Source organism: Herpailurus yagouaroundi, unplaced genomic scaffold (assembly GCF_014898765.1).
Source record: "Herpailurus yagouaroundi ecotype Mexico unplaced genomic scaffold, PumYag 139, whole genome shotgun sequence".
In the NCBI taxonomy this organism is placed as follows: Eukaryota; Metazoa; Chordata; class Mammalia; order Carnivora; family Felidae; genus Herpailurus; species Herpailurus yagouaroundi.
In genome coordinates, this window is record NW_024412394.1 from 32,006,428 (window position 1) to 32,018,622 (window position 12,195).

The 12,195-nt window shown below is 38.2% G+C and overlaps 1 protein-coding gene across 1 annotated transcript in view; it reads left to right on the plus strand.

Annotated features, from left to right (window-relative positions):
* The window catches only part of COL19A1 (collagen type XIX alpha 1 chain), a 350,833-nt gene that overhangs the window by 322,510 nt on the left and 16,128 nt on the right, over nt 1-12,195 (plus strand). The window contains exons 48-49 of the mRNA XM_040473872.1: nt 1,283-1,453; nt 3,428-3,494. Coding sequence (XP_040329806.1) covers nt 1,283-1,453; nt 3,428-3,494 — 238 coding nt within the window. The remainder of the gene's footprint in view (nt 1-1,282; nt 1,454-3,427; nt 3,495-12,195) is intronic.

Sequence of the window (12,195 nt, forward strand, 5' to 3'; positions counted from 1 at the left end):
TGTGGCCTTTGCACAGTAGTCACAAATAAAAGAATAACACAGTGAAATACAGGGCAGCCTCAATGTACCACTCCATCATATTTGGTGTGATCATCACCTCCTGGCATTGTGGAACTGAATATTGGAAATATCTGTAACTGAAACACATGCTATGATACATATATACACCTCTCTCCCTCTTCTCCCCCCTTATCCTCTCATGCACAAACCCATACAGTAGCAGACACCTTACTGGATAAAAGTCAGCATTAAATAAACTTCTTATCACAGTCGGGCACACCTAGTATTATCTTATACCTAATTTACTATGGCACTTTACCCAGTGAATTCTCTTATAGTTCATTTATGTTATTAAGTATATGATCTTAATCACCACCCCGAGCACCTGCTTTGAACCCTTTCAAAGGCTCTCCTTTTTCATCTTACGAGTTTTAGGACACAGCATGCATGCATGTGTGTATGCACATGCACGCAGACACACATTGTAAAACACAAATAAAGAAACTAACCCACAGAATCTAATAAAGATTCTAATATTAAAGGTAAAGAAGAAACACAGGAGAAAGCAAAAAAGAAGAAAGAAGAAGCAGAAGCAGAAGCAGAAGCAGAAGAAGAAGAAGAAGAAGAAGAAAAGAAGAAGAAGAAGAAGGAGAAAAGCACATGGGAGAGATTCTGAGTGTCCTGAAGTTTTACTTGTTGTAAAATCCCGATGATGAAATCCTCTTGGCCATCTTTTTTTATTATTGCCAAGGAGACCCAGGCCTGAAGTGACAGCTGCTGTTGACTTTCTTTCTTTTTTTTTTTATTTCTTTTAATCTTTATTTATTTTTGAGAGAGAGACAGAGTGCACGTGGGTCAGGAACAAAGAGAGAGGGAGACAAAGAATCTGAAGCAGGCTCCAGGCTCTGAGCTGTCAGCACAGCTGACATGGGGCTCGAACTCATGAACCATGAATTCATGACCTGAGCTGAAGTCGGATGCTCAAGCGACTGAACCACCCAGGCAACCCACCGCTGTTGACTTTCAAAAGTGTCATCATTCTAGACTGGCAACCAAGTGCAACTAACATTGTCACTAACTTTTTATTGAGTGCTTTCAATGTACATGCATTGTTCTAAGTACTTGACTTGACTCCATCACCCTGCACTTTATGGGAGAAGAAACTAGGGCACAGAGGGCTTAATTCACTTGTCCAAGGTCCCCCAGCTAGTAAGTGCCAGGATGAATCCAGGATCCTTACTCTTAACCACAGCTAATGTGTTATTAACTTTTTCCTCAACAGGGTGATCAGGGAATTCCAGGAGACAGAGGCCCACAAGGTGAACAGGGAAAACCAGGCCTTCCAGGCATGAAGGGAGCCATAGGTCCTGTGGGGCCACCAGGAAACAAGGGCTCCACGGGATCCCCCGGGCACCAAGGCCCTCCCGGCAATCCAGGCATCCCAGGTACTCCGGTGAGTAGTGCCAAGAGCTCCAGGAGCTCCTGGCTAGTATTGACCACATATCCCTTTTATAATGAAAACATGCATAATCCGTTTGTTTGTTTGTTTGTTTGTTTATTTAGCTATTTTTAAAAAAAATTTTTTTTAATTCAAGTTAGTTAACATATAGTGTAGAATTGGTTTCAGGAGTAGAACCCAGTGATTCAACTCTTACATATAACACCCAGTGCTCGTCCCAGCAAGTGCCCTCCTTAATGCCCATCACCCATATAGCCCATCCACCCATTCTCCTCCCCTCCAGCAACCCTCAGTTTGTTCTCTGTATTTAAGGGTCTCTTATGGTTTGCCTCCCTCTCTGTTTTTATCTTATTTTCCTTGTAAAAGAAATAAAATTAATCTAAAGTTGTCTCCACAAGGGTAGCAATAGCTGTCATTTATTTCAGGTTATGTACCAGATCCTCCACTAAGTACTTACTATACATTAACTTAGTAGATCCTCACAGCTAGGAAGATTGGTGCCCTGTCTGTCCCACTTTTACAAATGCAAAGACTGAGTTGACTTGTTCAGGGTCACAGTTATTTCATGGGTTAGACCCAGGTCTGACTGACTCCAAAGCCATGCTCTTAAATACTATGACAATGTCTCCTTATACTACACAGATAACATAGGTCTGTTTTACATTAAAACTCTATTTGTTGCCTATGAGAACAACAAACCTACCCTGAATGATACTTTAAAGTGGAAGACAGGCCAAGAAGGAGTGTTTGGTTAAGAAAGCCCATGTTATTATTAATATCCTCAGGAGGTGTGGTGGATGGCCATTCACAGAGGAACTTAATCAGAAGACATCCTTGTCAGGGAGAAAGGAGAGTCCTGAAGTGAGGGCAGGGAGTTAAGGACATGCTGTCCTCAAATGATTAGCCAATACCAGGTGGAGGGCCAAATTAGGCATTCCCACAATATTCAGACTCTTTATTTTTATCCATTCTCCCTAAGCTCTACTTGAATAAAGCCTGTATAATGAGCTGTCTGTGCTGTGTCAGTAATTGGTAGTAGATGCATTAATTCAGGTTCATATGTCCCATATACAATGAAAATAAAATATTGACATAGAGCATTTTTGGACCTATTCTGTCCTACAGAAATCATCACTTTATGAGCCCATCACATTGTCTTTAATGTCACACATATACCTCTGGATAATAACCACTAAAAAAAAAAGTAATAAAATACTTTGAAATCCTAACCATCATGAAAAATAATAGCTCTCTTTTAAAAATATCAGGATACCACCGTAAAATATTACTATTATAAATGTTAGATTCTTCGCCAAATTCATGGAGCTTCATTTGTTGAGGGGATAAAACTCAACTGACATCATTTACCTACTTCCCTTTCTCATGTCCCATGTTTTCTATTAAAAAAAGAAAATTGCTTCACACAAATACGCCTACAAAGTGTGAATGACAGAAGAAACTGTACCATAAAATGAGTAAAACTTAGTTTTATTCCATGAATAAAACACTTTAAAAAATAATCCAGCATACTTGGGAGTTCTCTTCCTGTGGAGACACATAGTATCAGTTAGATAGTGACTTTACCAGTTTCCAGGGATTGGTTAGAAGTTAAATTGTGCCTGGGATATTAATGTCATGATAACATTGTTCAAATTCTCTAACTTCAGAAGATGAAGTAATAGGAAATGTCTTTCCTTATCATATGAAACCATGCTTCTCCATTTAATAAGAAATATGTTCAAATCACTGGTTATGATTCCAGGCCACAGCTTTTAAAGAAATTAAGCACTTCAATTCTTTCGAGCATTTGATCAAAACAAAGATATTTATTGCCTATAGTCAGTTGCCAAAAGCATTTTGCTTGATGAACATATCTCCATAGAAGTTTCAAGTATGCACACCAACCCGGTATTTCTATTCTTTACTCACTTGTGCTATGCTCTAACAGACCTTTCCCCCCTTTTTTAGGCTGATGCGGTTTCATTTGAAGAAATAAAGAAATACATTAATCAAGAGGTTCTAAGGATTTTTGAAGGTTAGATTTGCTTAATAAACATTTCTGAATTTTTTACCAATTACTACTTCCCATCCACTGTGGGGGATCCCTTCAGCACGCTCTCAAAGATGGCCGTGCAACACCAATGTGAAGAGGCAACCTGTTAAATGATGGATCACCTCTGTCTGATAGAAAATTCTGCCTTACGCTAAGTTAAATTTGCCTCTCTGTAACTTCCTCTCATCATTCCTGGTCTTTTAAACAGCACAGGTAAAGTATCTTCCTCTATTCACATGACAGCCCCTACAGTATTTTTCCATATCCATGGTACCTCTCCTTACTTTTCTATGGTGTAAGTGTAGTTAGCTCCTCCACCATCATCACCCTGGAGAAACACTTAATTTTTAAATGACCGTCATTCACCCAGGAGTATTTTGACCAAGGCAGAGTACAGTGTGTTTTGATCTAGACCCCGGATCGGCAAACTATGGCCCACCAGCCAAATTCACCTGCCACCTGTTTTTGTGTGGCCCACAAGCTGACAATGGTGTTTACTTTTTGGGTGGGGAGGTGGGTAGGGAGTACATTTTTAAACGTTTTTTTTTTTTTTTTTTTAAATCCAAAGAGTATTTCATGACATGTGATAATGATCTGAAATTCAAATTTGTTTCTATAAATAAAGTTTTATTGGAACACAGTCAGGCTCGTTCTTTCATGAATTTTTTCTGGCTGTTTTCATGCTACAAAAGCAGAATTGACTAGGTGTGATAGGGATTGGATAGCTTGAAATGCCTTAGATATTTGACCCTTTGCAGAGAAAGTTTTCTAACCCTTGATATAGACACTTCAATAATGCTGCCTAAGATAGCATTCCTTTTAAAAAAAAAGCCTTAATCAATTTTGAATTTTCAATTAATTAATAACTCTGGATCTTCTTTATACAAACTTTTAAAGTTTAGGTGTTTCTCATTGTATACTGTGTCCATTTTTAAAATCTAAGTTTGTGATTTTGTGTTTCTTCCTATTACGTTTCAAATGGTTTGTGATTACACATTGTCACAAACGGAAGATATCTTTCGGGATGTTGTCTTACTGTAGTGCAGGTTGGCTGAGCCTCATACCTTTGTGTTATCTCCAAATTTTATAAGCATGTCGTCATTCATCTGTAGATAGAAATGTGGAAAGAGTCAAGAGTCAAGGGTCAGGGCTTTCTTAATGCCATTGCATTCCTCCTGTTCACTTGTAAATTCTATTTTATTGTTTTACTGAGCTCTGAATCCATGTCTTTCTAAAATCCACTCTACATTTTCTTTATCTGTTCACAATATTTCACATGACTTTGTCAAATGACTTGCTAAACTCATGATCACTCTCCTCAACTGTGAGCTTAATAAAATGAGGAATTCTTGTTTTTAAAAAATGAATCCACATTGGCTCTCATGGTCCCTGCTCCTTTTGCAAAGCATCCTTTCTTTGCTAAACTAAATATATATTACTGAATTTTGCAAAGAATAAGATCACCAAATGCCTCGAGTTTACTATAAGTCTTTCTACTGCAACCATGGAATTAGCTATTCTACAAGAAGCTTTGATTATTTCCAGCAGTAATTAGTATTAGAGACCAAAATCTTGGTACTTGAGTGAACATTATCTTATTTCTGATGAGCACTAGAGATAGAGCAGAGTAACACAGGGACTTTAGCTGCTTCAATGACAAAATAGGGAAAAAATGGATTTTTAAAGGTAATTCATGCTGTTGATTTCAATTTACATTGATCTCTACTAAGCATCTTTACCATGCTCTGACGTGATAGGTCACTAATACTATTGTATGCTGGGTTTTTTTTATTATTTTGAGCTACCAGTTTTCTCTTTATAATTTTAATGTTGCCCTTAAATTTAGAAATCCTTTTTTATTGCTTTTCTTTTTTTGATCCTTGAACCTAGCATCATGAAAAAGTCTCCAAAATTTGCAGTACAAACATTCCCTCTCAACAAGCATTCCTCAAGCATCAACTGTCTGAAAAAGAAAAAGGCATCTTAAGGTTTCCAGGGAAACATTGAAAAATATAGAGGCATAGACAGGACCAGCTAATTTGTAGGACTCAATGCAGAATAAAAATGTAGGTGCCCTTATTCAAAAATGGTTATGAATTATAAAAGAGCCACAGCTGGACACTATTCCAAGTGTAGGTAAGCAAGGGGACCCTGTGTGACTGCACAGATGGCATGTCCTTGTACCCAGCCCTGGACACAGGACCTCTAGGATCTCAGATAGCATCCACACATTTAGTAGACATGATCACGGAAAGAAAATGCAAACAAATACGTATTTGAATTGTGATCTAAAATTCTCCTTTAACTCTTAATTTCCATGGGCTCTAATGTCAATTATGTTTTATCTCAGGCAGCTTTAATATGGAACTTCAGTTTCCTAAAAGACTTTAGATTTAGTTTAAGATGTGGAAGGTGTTCATTTTGCATGCCCAGTGGACACTGGATAAAGGCATGGCCCCTGGTAGCCTGCCCCATGCATTCAGCAGACCAGACATGCTCCTTCCACCCACAGAAAGTTTCATGCTGCCCACTTTCAGGCCATTGTGGGGTTACTCCTGTGAAGGACTGGCCTTCTGAGGAGAGAGATCAGGAGAATTGCGACACTCTCTCCCTACCTTGGGGCAGGTTGATGTGGCTTGCACTTTCTTCTAAGTCTGTGATCTCCCCCTTTGCTGTCCTGCCCCAACTTCCTGTCAGCATCACTCCCTGCCTTCCAATAAGCTAAGTAAGAGTGCTGAGTGTCCTCCAAGTCTCCTCTAACTTCTGCCCCATCTCTCCTACCACCTCCCTCAGTCTCTCTCAGCCTGGCTAGGTCCCTCTGAAGTCATACATCTTGGCCTCTAAACCATATTCTTAGGTGGCCCACAAGGAGACTTTTTCCCAAGACTCGTAGACTTTGAGACTCCAAATATCGCTCTTCTCCCTTTATCTCTGTTGGTACCAGTCCAGCACGACTTTCTTCCAAACAAAGTTGTGTCTAAAACCCAGGATTTGGTTATTTAGCACTTTAGTTCATTTGTCCCAAGATTATTCCAGTTCAGTCCATTTAACTTTCCACTTGGAAGTCACTTTTCCATGGCTTCTGAATACCATTTACAAAAAGAAGAAAAAAATACAACTCCATTTTCACAAATCATAGAGCTCCAGGGTCACATTTCTCTCCCTTTCAGAAAGCTGTCTCTATAAAAGCAAAGACTAATCTTCACATGTTACAACAGTTACTGTTAAGCACCATGCTTCTGCCTCCCTCTTAGTCCTTTCACAAGACAGTGGGCTCAGTGGCAGCTAGCGTTTGTCTCTTCCCCATTCACCCCTGCACATCTACAGCCTCAGGGGCAATTCCCTCTCTGCCCAGAAAGTCATAGACTGTCTCTGGGGGCTCAAGGGAGTCCTCCAGAGATCCTGCTCTCCCACTTTATAATCCTGTCAGTAGAGGACCACACTGGAGCCTCTAGTGAAGCCTAGACCAAAACCCAAAACTTGGGCTCTCCTCATGGAGCTTTCTATCTCCCTTCAGAGATTCCCAGGTGGCCCCCTCCCACAGACCTCACACTTTGGGCTATTCCCCAGGCCACCAAGCCCTCCTGCAGCCTCCTGATGCCCCAACTTAAACCTACCCATGGTGTTTTCCTACCAACCCCAAGCCCAGGTTTCTGGTGGATCATAACACACAAATATATGCCCAGTCTAAAATCAGATTCAATTCCCTATGGCAAATCCTTTTGCAAATAAGATGACAGCACAGAGTGGAGGAAGATGCTGTGTGTCTCAACTTAGCTTTTTTTTTTTGGCTTTATGAGGGCTTTGCAGCTACCCACACAAATTAGGATCTTGTCAGATATGAGAAACTTTATTCCTACTATGACACCACCCTGTTATACTTGGGCATTTACATCAACACACAGGAAGAATTTGCCTACCTGTGCAGGAATGTGCACACACATCTGGCTCTCTTGGTTTGTATTTCTACGTCCAAATCCAATATCCAGGAAAGCCCCTTTACCTATGTTTTCTCCATTTTCCAAATATTTATTTCCTATATATGTGTGTGCATAGGTATGAATATGTATTAATCCTGTTCTGTTTCAAGTGTAACATCTTCTCGTGCATCTCAACAAGATCCTAATTTATATATGTGTATGTATATACATCCTATAGATATACACATCATCTGATAGATACACATCTTGAAAATATAAATATATCTTTTTAAATATTTTCCACAGCATAGTCTCTATATCTTTCAATTTGCTTCTTTCCACTTCCTTGTTTGGGTCTGTTGTTCAGCTTAGAAGATTTCCTTAGTGCCAGTAATCCTTGGTTGTCTGCTTATACAAAAGAGTACATTCTGAAACCCTAATTGAAAGTTATAGGTGAACGGTGGGGCTTGCCAACCATGAGCCTCACTGTAGGATAGCCTAACTGAGCTTTTTAATTGAGAGACCTTCTATTTCATTGTCTTTAAGTCTTTCCTCTTAGCCCAGCTGGATTCCCCAGAGGAAATATTTCCATTTCCTGCCTGGCTGTCAGCATTTGGAGAGCAAAGTAGAAGAATAAGGGTAGGACCTAAGCACTGAGCATATAAATGCTCATTTATTCTTCTTGTTTTCAGTTACCTTCAGCTTTTTCCTAAGTTTGAGAAGGAACAACTACCTAGCTGTATAGAGAAAGGAATTTCTAAGACTACTTCTTTTTTTTTTTTAATTTTTTTTTTCAACGTTTTATTTTTATTTTTGGGACAGAGAGAGACAGAGCACGAACGGGGGAGGGGCAGAGAGAGAGGGAGACACAGAATCGGAAACAGGCTCCAGGCTCCGAGCCATCAGCCCAGAGCCTGACGCGGGGCTCGAACTGACGGACCGCGAGATCGTGACCTGGCTGAAGTCGGACGCTTAACCGACTGCGCCACCCAGGCGCCCCTGAGACTACTTCTTAAACAGGCTTTCATCTAATTCTTATTTTAGTTCTCCCTCCTTTACCACACCTTCAGATGTAACTTGTGTTGCCAATTCTTGAGCCTCTTAAGGATTTTGTGATTTAAAACAGGTTGTTTCTCAGTTTCTAGCATAAAGATTTGGTTTTCTTGAGTCCGCTAAGGCATCTGTCACTCAGCTATCTAGTTCTCAGCCTCCAAAATTTTCTTGTGCTGTCTTCTTTCATATTCTCCCCATTCTTGTGCTTTTACATCTTTAAAAAATGCCTTCCTATTGCTTTACAGGGATTCACGTACATGTGTTTGTGTTTCATCCACCGTTTTTACCCACAATAACATTTCAATGCAACATGCTTCCAAAAGTAGCAAAGGATTAGGCCAGAAATAAGTGTTAGCAGTAACAACCTTTGGGTTATGATGAACCACAAAATGAATATGAATCCACCAAATGATACTGTGGAACTAACAGTTAAAATGAAACTAGAAAGTAATTATTTAAGACATGAAAGGAAATTACTCTCCTGATATTTTTTGCCCCTTAGGAGAAAACTGTATCTAATTTTGGTTTCCACATTTAAGAGAAGTATGGAAAAGCCCTGAAATAGTAAAGCCAAAAAGTGATTTACAAAACAGATTACCAAGTCTATGAGTAAAAGTTATTTAACCTGAAGGCTAAGAGGTAACAATATGATCAAGTAGATGACTGATTTCCCAAGGGAAATACTCATTAACTACTTTCTGTTTTTATAATAGAATTACAAAAGAAAGTAAGTTGAAGCTGTACAATAAAATGGGCAATTAAACATTTGAGTGGGCATCAGAAAAAAACGATGAATTTCTGTTTCAAAATATTTACAGATTCTGTCTGTGAAATAGAAGGTAGACATGGGCCAGATGACGTCTGAATGACCCTTCACTCTCCCCATAATATAGTTTACCAACACATTAATATTAATGTCTGCATTATGTTGATGAGCCCATTCTTTGAGGAAGGCAAGTCATCGGTCTTTGTTAGAGTGACTGCTCTAGGTTTGCATTGGCAGATAGAATATGTGTTTGGTTTACGTAAGCTCCCATCTGAATTCTTCAATTTCCTGCCTCGTTAGAAAGCATACCCAAAAACAGTTTAATTGACCAAAGATCACTGAAAACAGAAGAAAGGCAATTAAGAATACAGGTCTTAAAAATTTATTTAGAGGCTCAAAAACATATTATTTTAAATTATAGGGCATTAGGATAAGGTTCAGAAGAAGTAATTATCATTTTGCTAAATGACTATTTCTTAGTGTATCTTAAAGCTAGATAATTCACAGCTAGAAGTAACTATTTAAAAGAATTCTGTTTTACTAAAAATATTAAAAACCACCTAAAGCAAATTACTTGTAAATTCAATTCAGACATTAAAGAGGAAAAAAACTAGTACTGTGAATATTTGTGTTTAGACCTTGAAGGTATTCAAGGAGATATGTCTCAAATTAAGAAAAATGGTACTGATGGGGCACCTGGGTAGCTCAGTTGGTTAAGTGTCCAACTTCGGCTCAGGTCATGATCTCATAGTTTTTAATCTAGTTATGTTTATATTCTATATGTTAAATGTGAGATATATAAAACATAAACAAACCAAGCAAATTTAAATAAAGAATCCAATGATAGATTGTATTTATAATGGGCTTTGGATTAATTTGCATTAATGATTTCACTAAAATTAATTTCTAAGGTAGTAAAATATTGACTATGGTTTTGAGGAAAAACTGAACTGGACAATGGCCTATGTGGGATTTATAACTAAGAGGTCAATAATAATAAGTGCAATCTTGGAATGATCATTCAAAAACGCAATTCTGAGAAGGAATGTCTTATATTACAGAACAAGTTTTAGTCATAAAATAAAGTTTATCAGCAAATAATCTTTATAGCATATGGGGCTTATAAAACATGAATAGTAGTTGGTATAGGATGAGACTCTCTTTCAGGCTTTCTTTGGGATTCCTGAACAAGAGCACTTAATGCAGAAAGTATAAAATACCCAATACAGGGCTCTGCTTACAGAGGATGTTTAATTAATGTAATTAATGATTTGTCTTGTTTAGGAATTTATTTTAGAGTGAAAATTCTTATTTATATTTTTGCATTTCCATTTTCTTTGAACTTCCTCAGTTTCCAGATCCTTTCAATTTCATGAGTTATTGGTACACTGATGTTCTGTAACAACTCACTTTTACGCAAAGCATTATTGACTTATTAATAAGTGTCTAAGTATAGTATTAATAATTGCATGACAACTGTGCCACCCATAATGATACTTCCATTATAGGAAGTACTCACCTACTTCCTAAGGTGACTGAACTCACCTTATAGAAGCCCCTTTAATCAGTCCTCACTTCCCTCTCTGGATTCTTCCTTTAGGACCTAGATCAGCAGTGTTCACTCACCAAACAGTTCCAGGAAGTTTGGTGAATGAACAAAAGGGCAAATGACAATACGTCCCTTGGGAAGGCAGCATTGCTTTTTGGGGAAGTATTCAATTCATAAAGGTCACATCACTCAACACCTACAAAAGATTGTTATTTTTATTGACATTTCTAAATGTTCTGGATAATTTGTCAACCTCTCATAACTTGTGTGTCTTAGTTTCAGTGTTTTCTTCAGGTTCACAGAAATGTATAGAAACTTTTTATTGTTTTTACTCTGTCTACAAATGGAATTTAGTGAGACCATGCTCATCTGTACCTTTTTTCCCTTGGCCCAATTAGCATACTCCCTACTAAAATCATGACTGAATAATGGGACTAACTGGAAATCAAACCAGAAAAAAAAGGATAATATTGAGGGTATATAATAGACATTTTTTTTAAAAGAGGCAAATTTTAGTTGTTGACAAAGTACAATATTTTCCCAGTATAGAAATTAAATAGTGAAATCATAGTGAACATGGAGCCAATGACCATTTTTTTCTGTACAAATCTATTAATAATGCAGTTTTATTCAAGGATATAAAGTGTCACATATCCTATGAATTATCTCTTACTGCATAAGAAAATACCTCAAAACTTCAGTAGCTTAAGACAACTAACATTTATAATCTCATATTTTCTGTGGGTCAGGGACTTGAAGGTTGTTTAATTTTGTGGTTCTGGCTCAGAGTCTATAATGAAGCTCCAGTTAGGATGTCAGCCAGGGCTGCAGTCATCTGAAGGCTTGACTGGGGCCGGAAGATCCACTTCCAAGTTCACTCATGTGGGTGTTGGCAGGTGGCCTCAGTTCTTCCCAAGTGGGACTCTCTATGGGACTTTTTAAATGCCCTCACGACAGAGCACCTGGCTTTCCCCAGAGTGAGCAGTCTCACTCTGAGCAATCCAAGAGAGAGAGCAGCCAGGAAACCATGGTGCCTTTTATGACTTAATTTCCCTACTTGCATACTGTCAATTCTGCTTTCCTCTACTCATTTGAAATGGAAAGTAACTCCAGCGCAGACTCAAGAATAGGCAGAGCCTAATTCCATTTGGAAAAGAATGTCAGGAATTCATAAACATATTTTAAATGACCACATACATTTACAACATTGCTGGAAAGTGAGTTAAATTTATTATTAAAACCATCTTTTAATATAAACCTAAAATTCTAGCCACAAGTCATTACCAAAGGTTAATTAGATTCCAAGCTAGTGTTTTGTCCAGTAGACTTGCTACATCTCTGAAGCACTGAAAATTCTCAGACCGTCTGATCGGCACAGGTGGTCTTCATTTATAT